This window comes from Mixophyes fleayi, chromosome 11 (genome assembly GCF_038048845.1).
Source record: "Mixophyes fleayi isolate aMixFle1 chromosome 11, aMixFle1.hap1, whole genome shotgun sequence".
NCBI classification, from domain to species: domain Eukaryota; kingdom Metazoa; phylum Chordata; class Amphibia; order Anura; family Limnodynastidae; genus Mixophyes; species Mixophyes fleayi.
Window position 1 is genome coordinate 44164453 of NC_134412.1, and position 13862 is coordinate 44178314.

The 13862-nt window shown below is 44.8% G+C and overlaps 1 protein-coding gene across 3 annotated transcripts in view; it reads right to left on the minus strand.

The window, feature by feature from the left end:
* The window catches only part of SHISA7 (shisa family member 7), a 462208-nt gene that overhangs the window by 14386 nt on the left and 433960 nt on the right, over window positions 1–13862 (minus strand). For all 3 annotated transcript variants that reach the window (XM_075191558.1, XM_075191556.1, XM_075191557.1), the window contains exon 5: window positions 217–372. In XM_075191558.1, coding sequence (XP_075047659.1) covers window positions 217–372 — 156 coding nt within the window. The remainder of the gene's footprint in view (window positions 1–216; window positions 373–13862) is intronic.

Sequence of the window (13862 nt, forward strand, 5' to 3'; positions counted from 1 at the left end):
GTATTTAATAATTGTGTATTTTATTGTATGGCTTCAAGGTCTAATTTGTACTAAACCATAGCAACCATGAACCAATTAGCTTTTATCTCCCAAGTCAAATAATGAAAGTAAATGTCTAATCGTTATCTATGATTTAGTGCTCATTTGTACATTGGATGTTAAATAAAAGCAACAAAAGTTGAAATGTAACAAAATCACTTCTAGGAGAAAACTTACCTAGTCTCTTCAGGGAAGAGTACCTGCTGATGTCAGACTTGATGGCAGATTCATAAGAAGGTGGCAAGTGGGAAAGGTTATGAAAAGAACGAGAGAATGACAATGTGTTGTATCTTGTGGAAGAAGTTGGAAGATGAATATTGTTCATTCGGCAGTCTAATAAAAGAAGTACAAAGGAGTGTCAATATAAGAAGTAAAAAATGGTAAAAGTTAAAATTATTAGGAAACTAACTGATTTTAGGAAAAAATATCAAATTAACTAAATTATAATATTTCTAATCCATGTAACACAATAATAAAGAAATTTTTTTAATATTATATAATTTCTAGAATATTTAAAATACAAAAACAGTTTATTGTTCATGTGTTTTTATTGTATTGAATTATAATAGTCAATTTTGTACCCTTGACATGTTGACCTCCGCTGGTAATATGCCTCATTGTATCATCTTTATATTTTTCAATACTGAAATTATTGATAAATATGATATCTATAAGCATTCTGTTGTAGAAGAAGTAACTAGAAACAACTCCTTGCATTAACAATAAACTTAAAAAAGAATCTAATGCAGAATTTTAATTCCCCCAATAAATGTTAACTTCCTCACTAGTACCAAAACCACAGCGATATGGCCAGTATTGCAGGAAGCTCATTCACATGCATTGAAAGCAAACTTCTGCAGATGCAGGTTGTTCATATACATATAACTGTCCAGTTAGTCAATAACCTGGCTATACAGGAGTTTATGTTCAAACTCTAAGCTGGAAGTCCTGGAACATCATTGGACTTTAGATGGCAGTAGAGTTGCGTTTCTGCCAAATACTTTATTGCAGAAATAAAATTTTGCATGGAGTTCATTTTAACAGCAATGATAATTTTTGTTGTTTTAGGTACTGGGTCATGTCCCCCTCTTCATAAAAAGCATTACTGTATTAGTTTCCATGAAATGGAAGACATGACCAATCGTATACAGGCTAACCCATCTTGCTTTTCACTGTATCTTATACTTGCCCACTCTCCTGGAATGTCCGGGAGACTCCCTAATTCCGGGTAGGTCTCCTGGAGTCCCGGGAGAGCAGGCAAGTCTCCCGCATCCTGCAAATTGTTGGCCAAAATGACACGTTTCGGAGTGAAGCGTGTCATTTTGGCCCCGATTCCATAGCGGGAGAGGGGCCAAAATGATGCAATTCACTGCACCCCGCCCCCTTCCGCCCTCCCATCATGCCACCTCTCCAGGATCTCCGGAGGCCAACTAAAGAAAGTTGTCAAGTATGCTGTATATTGTTACGAAAAATATATCTTACCAAATGATTCGGTATGTATTAAAAAATGTAAGTAGGGGGCGTGGCTAGGACGCCATCTCGGACAGTCACTTTCTTTGGGCTCTCCCTGTCCCCGGTTAGTGAAACCAACCTGCATTTTAACTTCCACACTGCCTAAATACTCTGGGCGACGTGGGAAGATCACTGGAGCCTCTGCTGTCATCCACCTGTCTCCCGGGACGTTTGGAGCCCTCCTGCAGCTGGCTAAAGTTCCGGCGCCGAGTGCCCTCCTCCATCCTGGGCTTGCTGACGCCTGGTTGTCAGACCCCCCTGCATACGGAGGAGCCCCGCTGCCCCCGCTAATCTCCGGCCGAGGTCCCTGCCACCATTTACCAAGTCTTTGGGCCTACTTCCTGTTGAGACCCCGAGGTAAATTTAAGACCTGCCCAGCGGACCCCGCCACTTCCGGTCCCGCCGCGGGACTTCCGGTCGGACAGCGCAGAGCTCCGTGGCACTGGTCCTGCCTCTAGAACCCTCTCTTTATCCCCATACTAATGCCTGGGGACCCCTGGGAAAGAGGTGCGGCCGCCGGATAAGCGGTATCCAGCCTCCCTCCACCCACGGCTGTGGGCCCCGCCGATCACAGCCTGACAGAAGAAAGGAGTGTGTGGATAAGGGTTGCTAGGCCAGTGTGTACCCCCTCACTCTGTACTCTTAAACAGACTGTAACATATTTGGGCCAGTTTCTGATTGTCCTTGAAAAGAGGTTTCTCAGAGATCCCTGACTTAATACAGGCAAGCCTAACTCTCTGCTGCCACCCGGTGATGAACCTCATATAAGTGCAGGTATTGTCATTGTGTCACATAAGAATTTTCACACAGCCGCCCTCTACTCACGGTTGTGGGCCCGGCTGGACACAGTGTGACACGGGGCTGACCGCAGAGAGGAGTCGCCCTCTGCCCGCGGGAGGATCTGCAGAGTCTGAGCCCTCTCGGACAGGAGAGTAGCCAAACATTAAGCAAAAGGAATAACATCTCGCTGAAAACCCTGCACTACCTGCTACAGAACCTCACGATTGTGACCTGCTGCTCTATAGTTACAATTCTTACAAATCTGTATTTTTGCCTGTGAGCAAGCCCCGTGCCAGCTGCCAACTTCCAGAGGTTGCCCACCAGTTGCAGCTCCTACACCCTGTACGACACCAAAAGTCTGCACATATGTTCTAACTTCGCATCTGGCTCGCTGAGGATGGCCGGGGGCCCTATCTGCTATGCAGTTGTGATGTAACGGTTGCTTCATTCCCGAGAGGCCTTTTCTGATCAAATCTTCTGCTCTGAAATTTGCTGTATTTGACCTACCCCTCTCCGTTTCCTCCTTCATTTCTGACCCGTCTCTACTTCGCTATGCCGAAAAACAAAAAACTCCACTCGAAGGGTATTCCTCAATATTACCCTAATAAGTCCTCTACAGAACAAACGGGTTCCCCCCACTCTCATGAGGACTCAGACTCTGACGAAGATGTGTCTGCTCCAGTTACCAAGAAAGACTTTCTCTCCTTGATCAAAGAAATGAAGGAGCTTCGGTCTTCAGTCCACGCTGAGGTTCAGCACGCTCTTCATAGTCTGAGATCCGAGGTGTCCTCATTGGGGTCCCGCACAGACCATATTGAGAGGAGGATGGATGATTTTGTCTCAGGTCAGGAAGCAACGACCGATAACCTAACTCAAATCCAGCAGGAGCTCAATAATATCTATGAACATCAGGAAGATATGGACAATCGAGCCCGGAGAAATAACCTCCGAATTAAAGGCATTCCAGAGTCCATTGAAACTGTACATCTGGACCCCTATCTCCGGAAACTATTTTCCCAACTTGTCCCAGAAGTCCCGGAAGATCAATTCTTGCTGGATAGAGCCCACAGAGCTCTTAAACCCCATTCATCGGATCAATCTACACCTAGAGATGTTATCCTCTGCCTTCATTATTTTACGACCAAAGAGGCTGTCTTACAAGTGGCTAGAAAGCTTCCTTCTTTATCCTATGAAGGATATACCATTCAAATTTTTCAGGACCTCTCTCCCACCACCTTATCTCGGAGACGGGAACTCCAGCCTGTTACCTCAATCCTCAGAGAGAACAACATCAGATATCGATGGGGGTTTCCCTTCCGTCTCTATCTTTGGCACCAGAATCAACAACTGTCAGCTAAAACCTTAGGCGGAGCACAGGACCTCCTGCGAAAGATTGGACTGAATCAACAAGCCTCCCCGGATGCTCCTCAAACCCTTGCTAACGTGGCGGGCCCCGCCACACTGAGAGCACAACGGCTCCCTCGTCGACACTGATCAACTGTCCCTCGCCACTCTAAACCGCAATCTGCGGACCCCTGACCGGCAAGTTCCTGTCCCTGCTCCTTCCTCAAAGTGCGGACGCACTTTCCTCTATGGTCTCGATGAGGCCTTCGTCACTTCCTGGCATAGTCCTATAATTGGACACAAAACTCAAGGCGTCCATTTCCTACTACACTAAAACTATAATGTTGGTTCTAGACACTGTATTGCCTTATATCATCTATTGCCTTCTCGCTGCCTGCCCCGAGAAGGCGAGTTGTTGTTCTTTATATCTTCTAGATCGGGCAAGACACTGATGACGCGCACACCACAGCTCCTGCTTTCGCCACCGATAAGCAGCTGTGACGCTTTGTTATAATTGTCTCCATGTTGTATTTAAGGTTCTTATATTGTTCATTTGTTTTTTTTTTCTTATTTTATTTTTTTTCTATAGCTCTTTTACTGGGCCACACTTGGTGGCTTCACAAATGTCTTCTACATTATTTCTAATGTTTTTGAGCTGTGTCCTACCTCATATAATATGTTTATTGCTGTTAATTGTTACCTTTGCTTTCTCCTTTCTTGTACTTCCCCTTCTCCTCATCTACCGTAGAGGTCAGTAATCTCCTTATTCCCTGCTCACTTCCCTCCCAATTAGGTCATACACACTAACATGGTCTCTCGGATTCCCCTTCTGGGTCTCCCGGCCCTCCGTTTTCTTCTGTGGTTGCTCCTAGTCTAACACCCCCCTTAGAGCCTAGGGCTCTGCGCTGATCCCCCTGATGGCCTGCCCATCATGTCCTATCCCCTACCAGCATTCACGACAATTGGACTTTGGTCCGCTATGTCGATCCCCTTGTATCCCTAACCTTTGGTTTTCCCCTCCTTCTCCTCACTGGTCGCCACCTACCAGGTCAGCCCCTGTACATTCTTCCTTTTTTCTCCTCTCCCCTGACACTTCTTCCCTCTTCTGGTCTCTAGCGCTCCCCTCATTGATCTTCCTATGACCTTTAACTTTATCTCCTATAATGTAAAGGGCCTCAACTCCCCTCAGAAACGGGCTAAACTCCATTCCTCTCTTAAATCTCTTAAAGGAGATTTGATATTCCTACAAGAAACTCATTTTGTCCATCATCTTCACCCTGAGCTTCGCTTCAAAAATTTCCCTTGACATTTCATGCGTGTGACCATAGGCAGAAAAAACGAGGTGTAGCAATTCTGTTTGCACGCCATTTAATTTTTGAACTACAAGACTCTCATAAAGATAAGGAAGGCAGGTTCCTGATTCTCATAGGCACTCTGAATAATCTCCCCTGTACTCTAGTGAACCTCTATGCGCCCAACACCGGCCAGCATAGGTTCTTCAAAAAACTGGGTTCTTTGTTAGCGCGTGTTCGTCAAGGTGAACTTATGGTCGCTGGTGACTTCAACGCTGTTCTAGCCCCGACTATAGATCGTTCCTCAGGCCCCTCCTCCTCTCCCTCGAGGAGAGATGCCCACACCACAGCTGCCTTACAGGCTTTTCTAAAACTCCATAACTTGTATGACTTATGGAGAGTATTGGACCCTCTGGCCAGGGACTGTATCTTCTTTTCTTCTCCCCATAATACCTACTCCCGGATTGACATGATCCTGCTCAGCCACGACCTCACCCTTAAACTTTGCTCCTCACAAATTTTCCCTGTTACCTGGTCAGATCATGCCCCTGTCTCCGCTGTACTCACCTCCCTCGCTCACCGCCCTCCTAGAGCAACCTGGAGAATCAACGAATCACTCCTACATGATAAAGAAACCACTACCCACCTAAATTCTCTTCTCTCTGAATACTCTGAGACGAATGACACTCCTGATATCTCCCCTATGACTCTCTGGGACACCCATAAGGCTGTAATATGGGGTTATCTTATTGCCTTGGCATCTCAGACTAAGCAAATCCGTTTGGCTAAAACTATCCAATTGACGGACTCGCTGAGAGCTTTAGAGCAACGGCACAAATTGAACCCTGATCCCTTGGTTCTCCAGGAAATTGCTTCTGTCCGTGGTGAATTAACGGCGTAAGAGCATTGCGGCTAGGACCTGCTACTAGGTAGGAGGTGTTTGCTGCGCCTCAAGTTTTTTTTTTTTGGGAACTTCAATCAAGTCTAAAGAGTCGGGATGTTACAAATATGTGCCCCTTCTGGGCGAAGAGTTCCTGTTGGAAAAGATTCCCTTATGGAGGTATAAATGACTGGGACTGGGGCAAGCCGGCAAGATGGATTTACAAATACTTAAGGACAGGACCAAGCAATCAAGAAAGAAGACATCATTGGTAAGTATTTGGGTTTTATTATTTTTAATAAATACTTGTGGTTTAAAAGAGGGTGGTTAGTGTCTTTATTGTGGGTTTTATTATTTTTAATAAATATGTGTGGTTTGTATGAGGGTGTTGTGGCTTTGTAAACTTTTTTCTTTGTGGAACTACAGGGCCCAGCAAGCCAGGGCATGTTGGCACTTGTGGTTCTCCAAGTGCCAACATGCCCTGGCTGCCGTGGGTATGCTGGTGCTTGTAGTTATATAAGCACCAGCATGGCCACACTGTTTTTGGCAACCTGGCTGGCTAGGACTTGTAGTTCCACAAACAAAATTGGTGTCAGTTTGTTTTTTTTACTACTTTACGCCGTATTACCCTACTACCCACAGCCCAGGGGTAGTAGGAAGAGCCCTAGTGCTATCAGCACTGGGCTGGTTCTTACTAGGGGGGGGGGGGGGGGGCGCTCGTTTTTTTCAGCGGACCCCACTCCCTAGGGAATCCAGCCCAGCGCTGAACAGTCTAGGGTTGGTTAGTCATTATGGCAGGGGGACCCCTGCCGCGCGTCCCCCTGATATAGTGCCGCCAACCCTGGCTGGTTTGCCTAGTGCTGGTAAAGTGAAAATCGGGGGAACCCCACGCAAAATTTTTCCCTGATTTTCACGGGACCAGCACTAGTCAGGCAGCACTAGGGTTAAGCATAAATAGCGGGGGGACCCCACGCTTTTTTTTTTTAAAAACTTTTATCTGTTCTTTAACATTTTAACACTGCCAGGGCAGTGTAACAGTGATGTGTTGATACAACACGCTGCTATCAAGCAGCGTGTTGTATCTGGCGTCTTTATAAGCAAACTCTCCTGAGTTTGCTAACTCGCAGCTTCATACATTGTAGACTTGTATAGCTGCAGTGGCAAACAGTGGTGAGTTTGATCTCTGGCGATTTTGCAAGTAGCGATTTTGACAGAAGCAGAACTCTGGCGATTTTGTATGAAAACTCAGCTTCATACATCGGCTAGTTTCAACTCTCCTGAGAAAATCGCTGGATTTGCAAACTCACAGCTTGATACATTTACCCCTTGATGGTGTTTCCCTTCCCAGAGAATCTAAGCAGTAATCCCCTCGAAAACTTTTATTGCCCCTCTTCTATTTATTTGTTCCTCCTCTTAAAAAGGAAAGATAGGGGTAAGAAACTGTGTGGATAATTGGGAAGTATGTTCTCTTATTTGTTTCAGTCTCGGTGGCGACCAGTGTCCCCCCTTCCTCCCCCCCCCCACACTATATTGTTATAAAATGTTATAGTTTCTTGAGTATTCTGGATAACAATTGTATACTTACCTGTCTGGCTATTGACAACCTCTGGCTATTTTATATATTTGCTACTCAAACATTTTCAGCTTCTTTGACTTATGCCCATCTGTACTGTTCTCTGTTTTTGTCTCTTGCCCTGTAAGTGTACTAATTGTTGATTCTATCTGTACATGATTGCTATTGTTCAAAATAAATAGTTAAAAAAATAAAAATAAATGTAAGTAATCCTTATGTATACAGTATTGTTTTCCTAAATCCTAGGCCTCATGAAGAGCTGGATGTATTTGCGCCAAGAATGTACGCAGAGATAAAAAAAACACTCTGAAAAAGCATGTTTCCATGCATATGCTCAGTCAAATGCATCTCTAGGTGTGTCCAGATCTGCAACAATAGTGTATGTGCCAGGTTTATATCAGGAGTAACAAGTGGGTTTACTTATGCCCACTGATAATGGAAATAAATCATATATAGCATAGCAATGTGTGCTTGACAATTTTAGTAGATAACTATGAAATTCACATTACTCTATTTGTGTACAATACAATACTGTTGCAAGGTGTCACACATAAGAGAGAATTGTAGGAAACCTTTTGCAGTAGTAAGGCACATATTTAACACCAGGCCACCCTGCATCTTAATGATTTATCACTGTAGTGCAGAGTTAACAGCCTGGTGATACCCTGGTATAAGGAAGCCGCTAAACAATTGCTGCCAAATAGGTTCCCAGCTGGAGAACCCTCCCACCACCTTCTCATTCCATCCCAGGGGGAAAAATCAGAAAGGGAAAGTCTTCTGGTAGACACCATTTCTGTTCTCTGAGAACCAGAGGTGCCGATTCCCAAGAAGACATCGATTTCAGTAACAGTAAGTGCCTATTCCTGCTTTGTTATTCATACACATACACCTTTTCATAGCATCTATGGCTTACTAGTATCTTCAGATTATTAGCATATTGTTTGGTTATAAACCAACACTAATCCCTATTATTAACAGAAGGACAAAGGGCTCTGTAATAAGAGGAGCATTAAAATTATCCTTCAATCTATGGACTTGGTTTAAATATTGTTGCTTTAAATGGAAGGATTTATATACGTATATGATAAATGTGGATCACTTTTTGCTTCAATTATTTGATCTGATCTCCAAATATGTGGCTTTACCTGTGGTAGAATGTATGTGACGTTTGAACTTTAGCTTTATTCTATGCTTTATGATTTTGAATTTTGTGCAATTTGTTGGTATATATTAATAAAGGTTTTACCTGTTTTCACTAATGATTTGCCAAATTGGGTCATCATATTGCAACCTAATACCTAATTGTTCCATATATCCAGCTAAAGGGTAATAGATTGCAAATATAAAATGGATTAATGGTAGGAACTTTGTCTCAATTTCATACACTCATTGCGCATGGGATTACATTTCTGTATAAGAGAGAACAGTGTCTGGCACAGTTATTAATAAATGTGAGAGTAGCATTTACCATGTAAAATATTATTGAATACAGACACAAATACAAAATAAATCTACAAACTAAATTTGATTAAATAAAAACTTATTTTTTCCTCTTCTTTCCTGCTGTTGTCAAAAATGGAAATATGGAACGCCATCACACGCTGCACACGCTGGGACTCGGAGTTCTCTCCCTGGAAGCCCTGACTTTGTGTTTTCTGGGGCTGTTGTCCCCACCATCCCTTCCCAATTGTCTCCTTACTTCACCAGGCATCATAGGGGCATTTACCAGCCACAGACAGAGTTTCCTCTGAACATCCTGTGTGTTACCCGCACAGGTCTCATCAGGTCAGCGCTGCCACAGACAGACTCCTCTTCCTGGGGCCTTCCCAGGGTACCCCTCTGGCTCTCTACCTAATCCGGAGTTTTCCCTGCCGGGTCATGTACTAGTGACGGTGGTGACGGATGGAGTGGACCACGGGCAGCCACTTCCAGTTTTCGGCCCTGCACCTCCAGTTCATGGAGACGGGAATCTGACACTCAACCAGGCAGCCTGATCACTAGGGCTCCTCCAAACGGCACCACACTCACCAGGTCTGGCGTTAAAACCACCCTGCAAACGGGACCAACGGGACCTGCACACCATCCTCCCCAACAGTAAAGGGTGGCTGCCTCCTGTTCCTATCGTACCACTTCCGGCCCGCGGCTGCTGTGACTATTTACACTGGACCCACTCAACACCTTTTTCTTGACTTCCATACCAGCTGAAAGAGTCAGCTATTGCTTTGAGGTTTTTGGAGTCCAAGCCTGGGTATCCCTCTGCAGACACGGTGTGGACCCCCCAATCTCCACCTCCTTGCTACGGCAATGAGTGCACAACCACAGTTCTGCTTATCTATATTCAAGATGCATAGCATCTAATCCATCTATGGATCTATATCCTCCTGTGCCGTCATGGCGTTGCTGTAGCTATACCCTCACTGCCTATTTGTTAGGCTACACCTATTATTGCTATTCTAACTCAGCAAGACTATCCACCCTGTGATCCTCAAACTGTTACACACTTTATCTGTACCTTAACAGGGATGTGGGTCCTAAAAAGAACAAACCCTCTACATCGACCCCGAAGGTTCAGTTTTTTAAGCCACACACCTCCTCCTCACCAGGGACCACAACTAAATCTAAGGGTCCCAAGGACAACAAGAATGGACTTTCCTCATCCCTCTCTGTTTCAACACTTTCGGGGCAACCACTCTCACAGTCTAACCCCGATGCCCCACTCACAGTCAAGACGATGCAACTTATGCTGACTTCATTTAAAGCCGACTTGATGACAGAAATGAACACGTCTCTGCGGGAGATTGACAAATGGACCGACCTCGAGGATCGCTCCAGGTGCAACTGGAAAATCCAAGGCATTCCAGAAAATGTGTAAAACTCAAAACTTACTACTTTTGTCCAGGACCTTTGCTCTAAATTGCTCCCGACTGCCTCAACCCAGGACCTCCTCCTAGACCATATACACCGCCTCCCGAAGCCTAGGTCTGGTCTGGAGGCTGTGCCCCAGGACACTCTTATGAGGGTTAATTTCTTTCATGTCAAGGAGAGTATCATGAGAGCGTCCAGGGCTTTTGACTCTGCAGCAATCCTGCAAGATTTACCGATTTTTCTCCTGCTACTATAGCCAAGAGACGCTCTCTTTTCAACCAATCACCAGAGCACTACATGATCAAGAGATCCAGTATCGCTGGGGCTTTTCAGTTAATTTGATCGTCCACCCCAAAACAACTCTACCTACATCATTGCCTCTCTGGATGAAGGAATACATCTCTTGCAGTCCTGGGACATACAAGCACCCTCTGCTGATCTGCCCCGTAGTTACGGGTGCATCAGGATGGATCACAAGGGCCAGGAGATTGAGCATCCAGCACTCTGTTTCAATCTGTTTTAAATCCTGGTGCTACTGGCGGGACCCGCGACACTGCCCTACTTATTCCATGGCCACCCTAAATACTAGATTGTGTCTTTCGTTATCGTTTCAATATCTAAAAGACTCCTATTTCCATGGAATTGGGCGCGGGTCCCCAGTCTGGTAAGCGGGACTCTGCTTACTGTTTAATGTTTAATTAAATCTTTATTATACTTAGCTAAGTTGCTGTTGATGTTTACATATCCATGTTCAGCATACATAAAGGTTATCTTACTATTTAGACTACACCATGTTTTAGAAATATCTTTTTGTTGTTCATGTTCAAATTTGAGTTAAATTCTCTACACTATGCATATCTGTTTGTAATTACTCTTTTCTACTACACAAGGCGGGTGGGTGTTGTTGCAATTCGTTCCCAGGTGTGCACAGGTGGATGCTCCCCCTACCAGGTCATGTTCCCCTTGATACTGACTTTTCCGGTGACTCTTTCATCCGGCAACTACGTTAACCCCAGGCCTGGGGTTATTTCTGTTCTTTTTCTATCCCCTCTTACCCCCTTCTTCCCTTCTCCCCTCCCCCTCCAGACCCCCTCCCTACTCCGAGTACTCTCCAGATTTATTTATAGAACCCTCATGGATCTCTCTGTGCAGCGGGTCTGTCCTACTTCCACTTGCAACGAGCAGATGTCGTCGCTGCACAGGAGACTCATTTTCTTTCTAAAGTTCCCTTGGTTTTTAAAGATAATAGGTTTCCCACTGTATAAACTGCTAACGCTCCTTTTAAACACAACGGTGTGGCCCTCCTATTTAGTGCCAAATCTAATTTTGTTCTCACCTCTAGTATATCTGATAAAACAGTCATGACATAATTGTTACAGGCTCTTTAGAGGACCAGGTAGTTACTATTGTTTCCCTACACACCCCGAATGCTCCGCAAGTGCCTTTTCTCAGAACTGCCCTACAAGATATTGACAAGCACAGACAAGGTTCGCTTATCATTATCGGTGACTTTAATATAGTTGCTGACCCCAAACTGGAGAGATCTCATGCCCCCTCTTTCTGCTTAGTGGACAACCTGGTAGGCCCTTCCGCAGCTTTTCCAGACTGCTGGCGGAATTCGGTTTGTTTGATGTCTGGAAGACCCATGCCCCTTGGAGCAGGATTATACATACCATTCCGCATTGCATACTACTTACTCACGCATTGATCTGATCCTGACGGATAAATGGTCGCTACAGACCACCACAACAGCTGTAGTCTTGACCCAAGACGTTAATTTGTCCAGGCTCTTGGCATCTCTCCTTACCGTTCCAGAGACTAAGAATGCCCCACAACAAACCCTAGACACCTTTGTATAAACTAACTCCCCGGAGGACACTTCAGTTTCCAACTTTTGGTGTGCACTCAAGATGGTGGTGAGGGACTCTGCAATCCAAACGGGAGTGAGACTTAAACGCGCCTCCCTCCACCACCAGCGAAACTTGGAGTCGGATTTGTCCTCACTCCAGTTCTTAATAAAACACAGCCTTCCGCAGACCTTAAAGCCCGCATTGCTCTCAATAAGGCCCAGTTACAGAAACTTCTCCTTACCCGCATCCAGAATGCACTGAATAGGCTGAAACAAAAGTTCTATGTAGCTGGCAATTGGCCGGATAGACTACTAGCCAGAAAACTGAGGGGACAATGAGCGCACAACCAAATCAAACATTTAACAAGTCCCTCATGAGTCAGATTCTCTAACCCCATTGATATTGCCAATGTCTTTGTAGCCGTTTACTCTAAATTATAAAGATGATAGTCTTACACCCCAACCGAACCCCTCCCTAATTGCAGACTTCTTGAAAGAGATTTACTTACCAACAATCCCAGATGATACCAAATTAGCCCTTAATGCCCCCGGGACACAGGTTGAAATTTTGACGGTAATCAAATCACTCCCTAAGGACCAAGCTCCAGGGACCTAGAGTTTCACTGATAACTTCTACTTCATATTTCAGAGCGCCCTCACCTCAATTCTAGACCGTTTGTTTAATGAGGGTACTAGGCAGGGGAACAACCCTTCAGAAATACTGCATTGTTATGATACCCAAGCCGGGAAAACACCCATACACCGAACTATACACCGATTTCCCTCCTAAATTCCTATATAAAAATTTACACCAAATAAATAGCGATTAGACTCATCCCTCTTGTCCTGACTCTTGTCCACCCTGATCAAGTGGGATTTGTCCTGGGTAGAAAGGCGTTGGTTACCACCCGAAGAACGATAAATATAATTGAACAGGCCAATCTATAGGGCAATGAACTATTGATACTGTCACTAGATGACAAAAAGCCCTTTGACAGATTTCAATGGGACTATATGCATCAGATCTTGCTCCGGTTCGGGTTTGAACATGAAATTCTAGCCTCTCTCCTAGCCCTCTAAAGGTCCCTCTGCCTGCATATATAGCAACGGTTTCACTTCCGACAGATTTTCAATTACAAACGGCACTAGACAAGACTGTCTCCTGTCTCCCTTAATCTTTGTTCTCACCATAGAACCCTTGGCCGAAAGAAATAGACAGCTTTCCCTTTTCCCTGGTGTTGAATTAGCCAAAACCTCACATAAGTTATGTCTTTTCGCTGCCAATATTTTGTTGTATGAGTCCAGCCCGGAGACCTCGTTGCCGGCCATCCATGACTTACTCCATAGTTATAGTGCCGTCTCTTACTATAAATTGAAAACCTCCAAGATGGAAGCCCTGCCTATTAATGTACTGGAGGGTCGCTTAATTCGTCTGAAGACCAAATTTCAGTACTCATGGAAGTCCTCAGCTCTTCCATACCTTGGAATTTTGATTACCCCCGATCTTGATTCCCTACTACAATTATACTCCGCTTATGTTACATTTGCCTAACCTCACAAAATCCTGGCAGTGCTGCGAGATCTCCTGGCTGGGTAGAATAGCTGCCTTTAATATGCCCCCTACTTACCACTTACATTTGAAGGATAAACCTCCAAACTTGTATCACTCTGTCATGGCACGCCAGAAACGGTCTGCTGGCTGATGAAGCGGCTGTACTAGCCCAGATG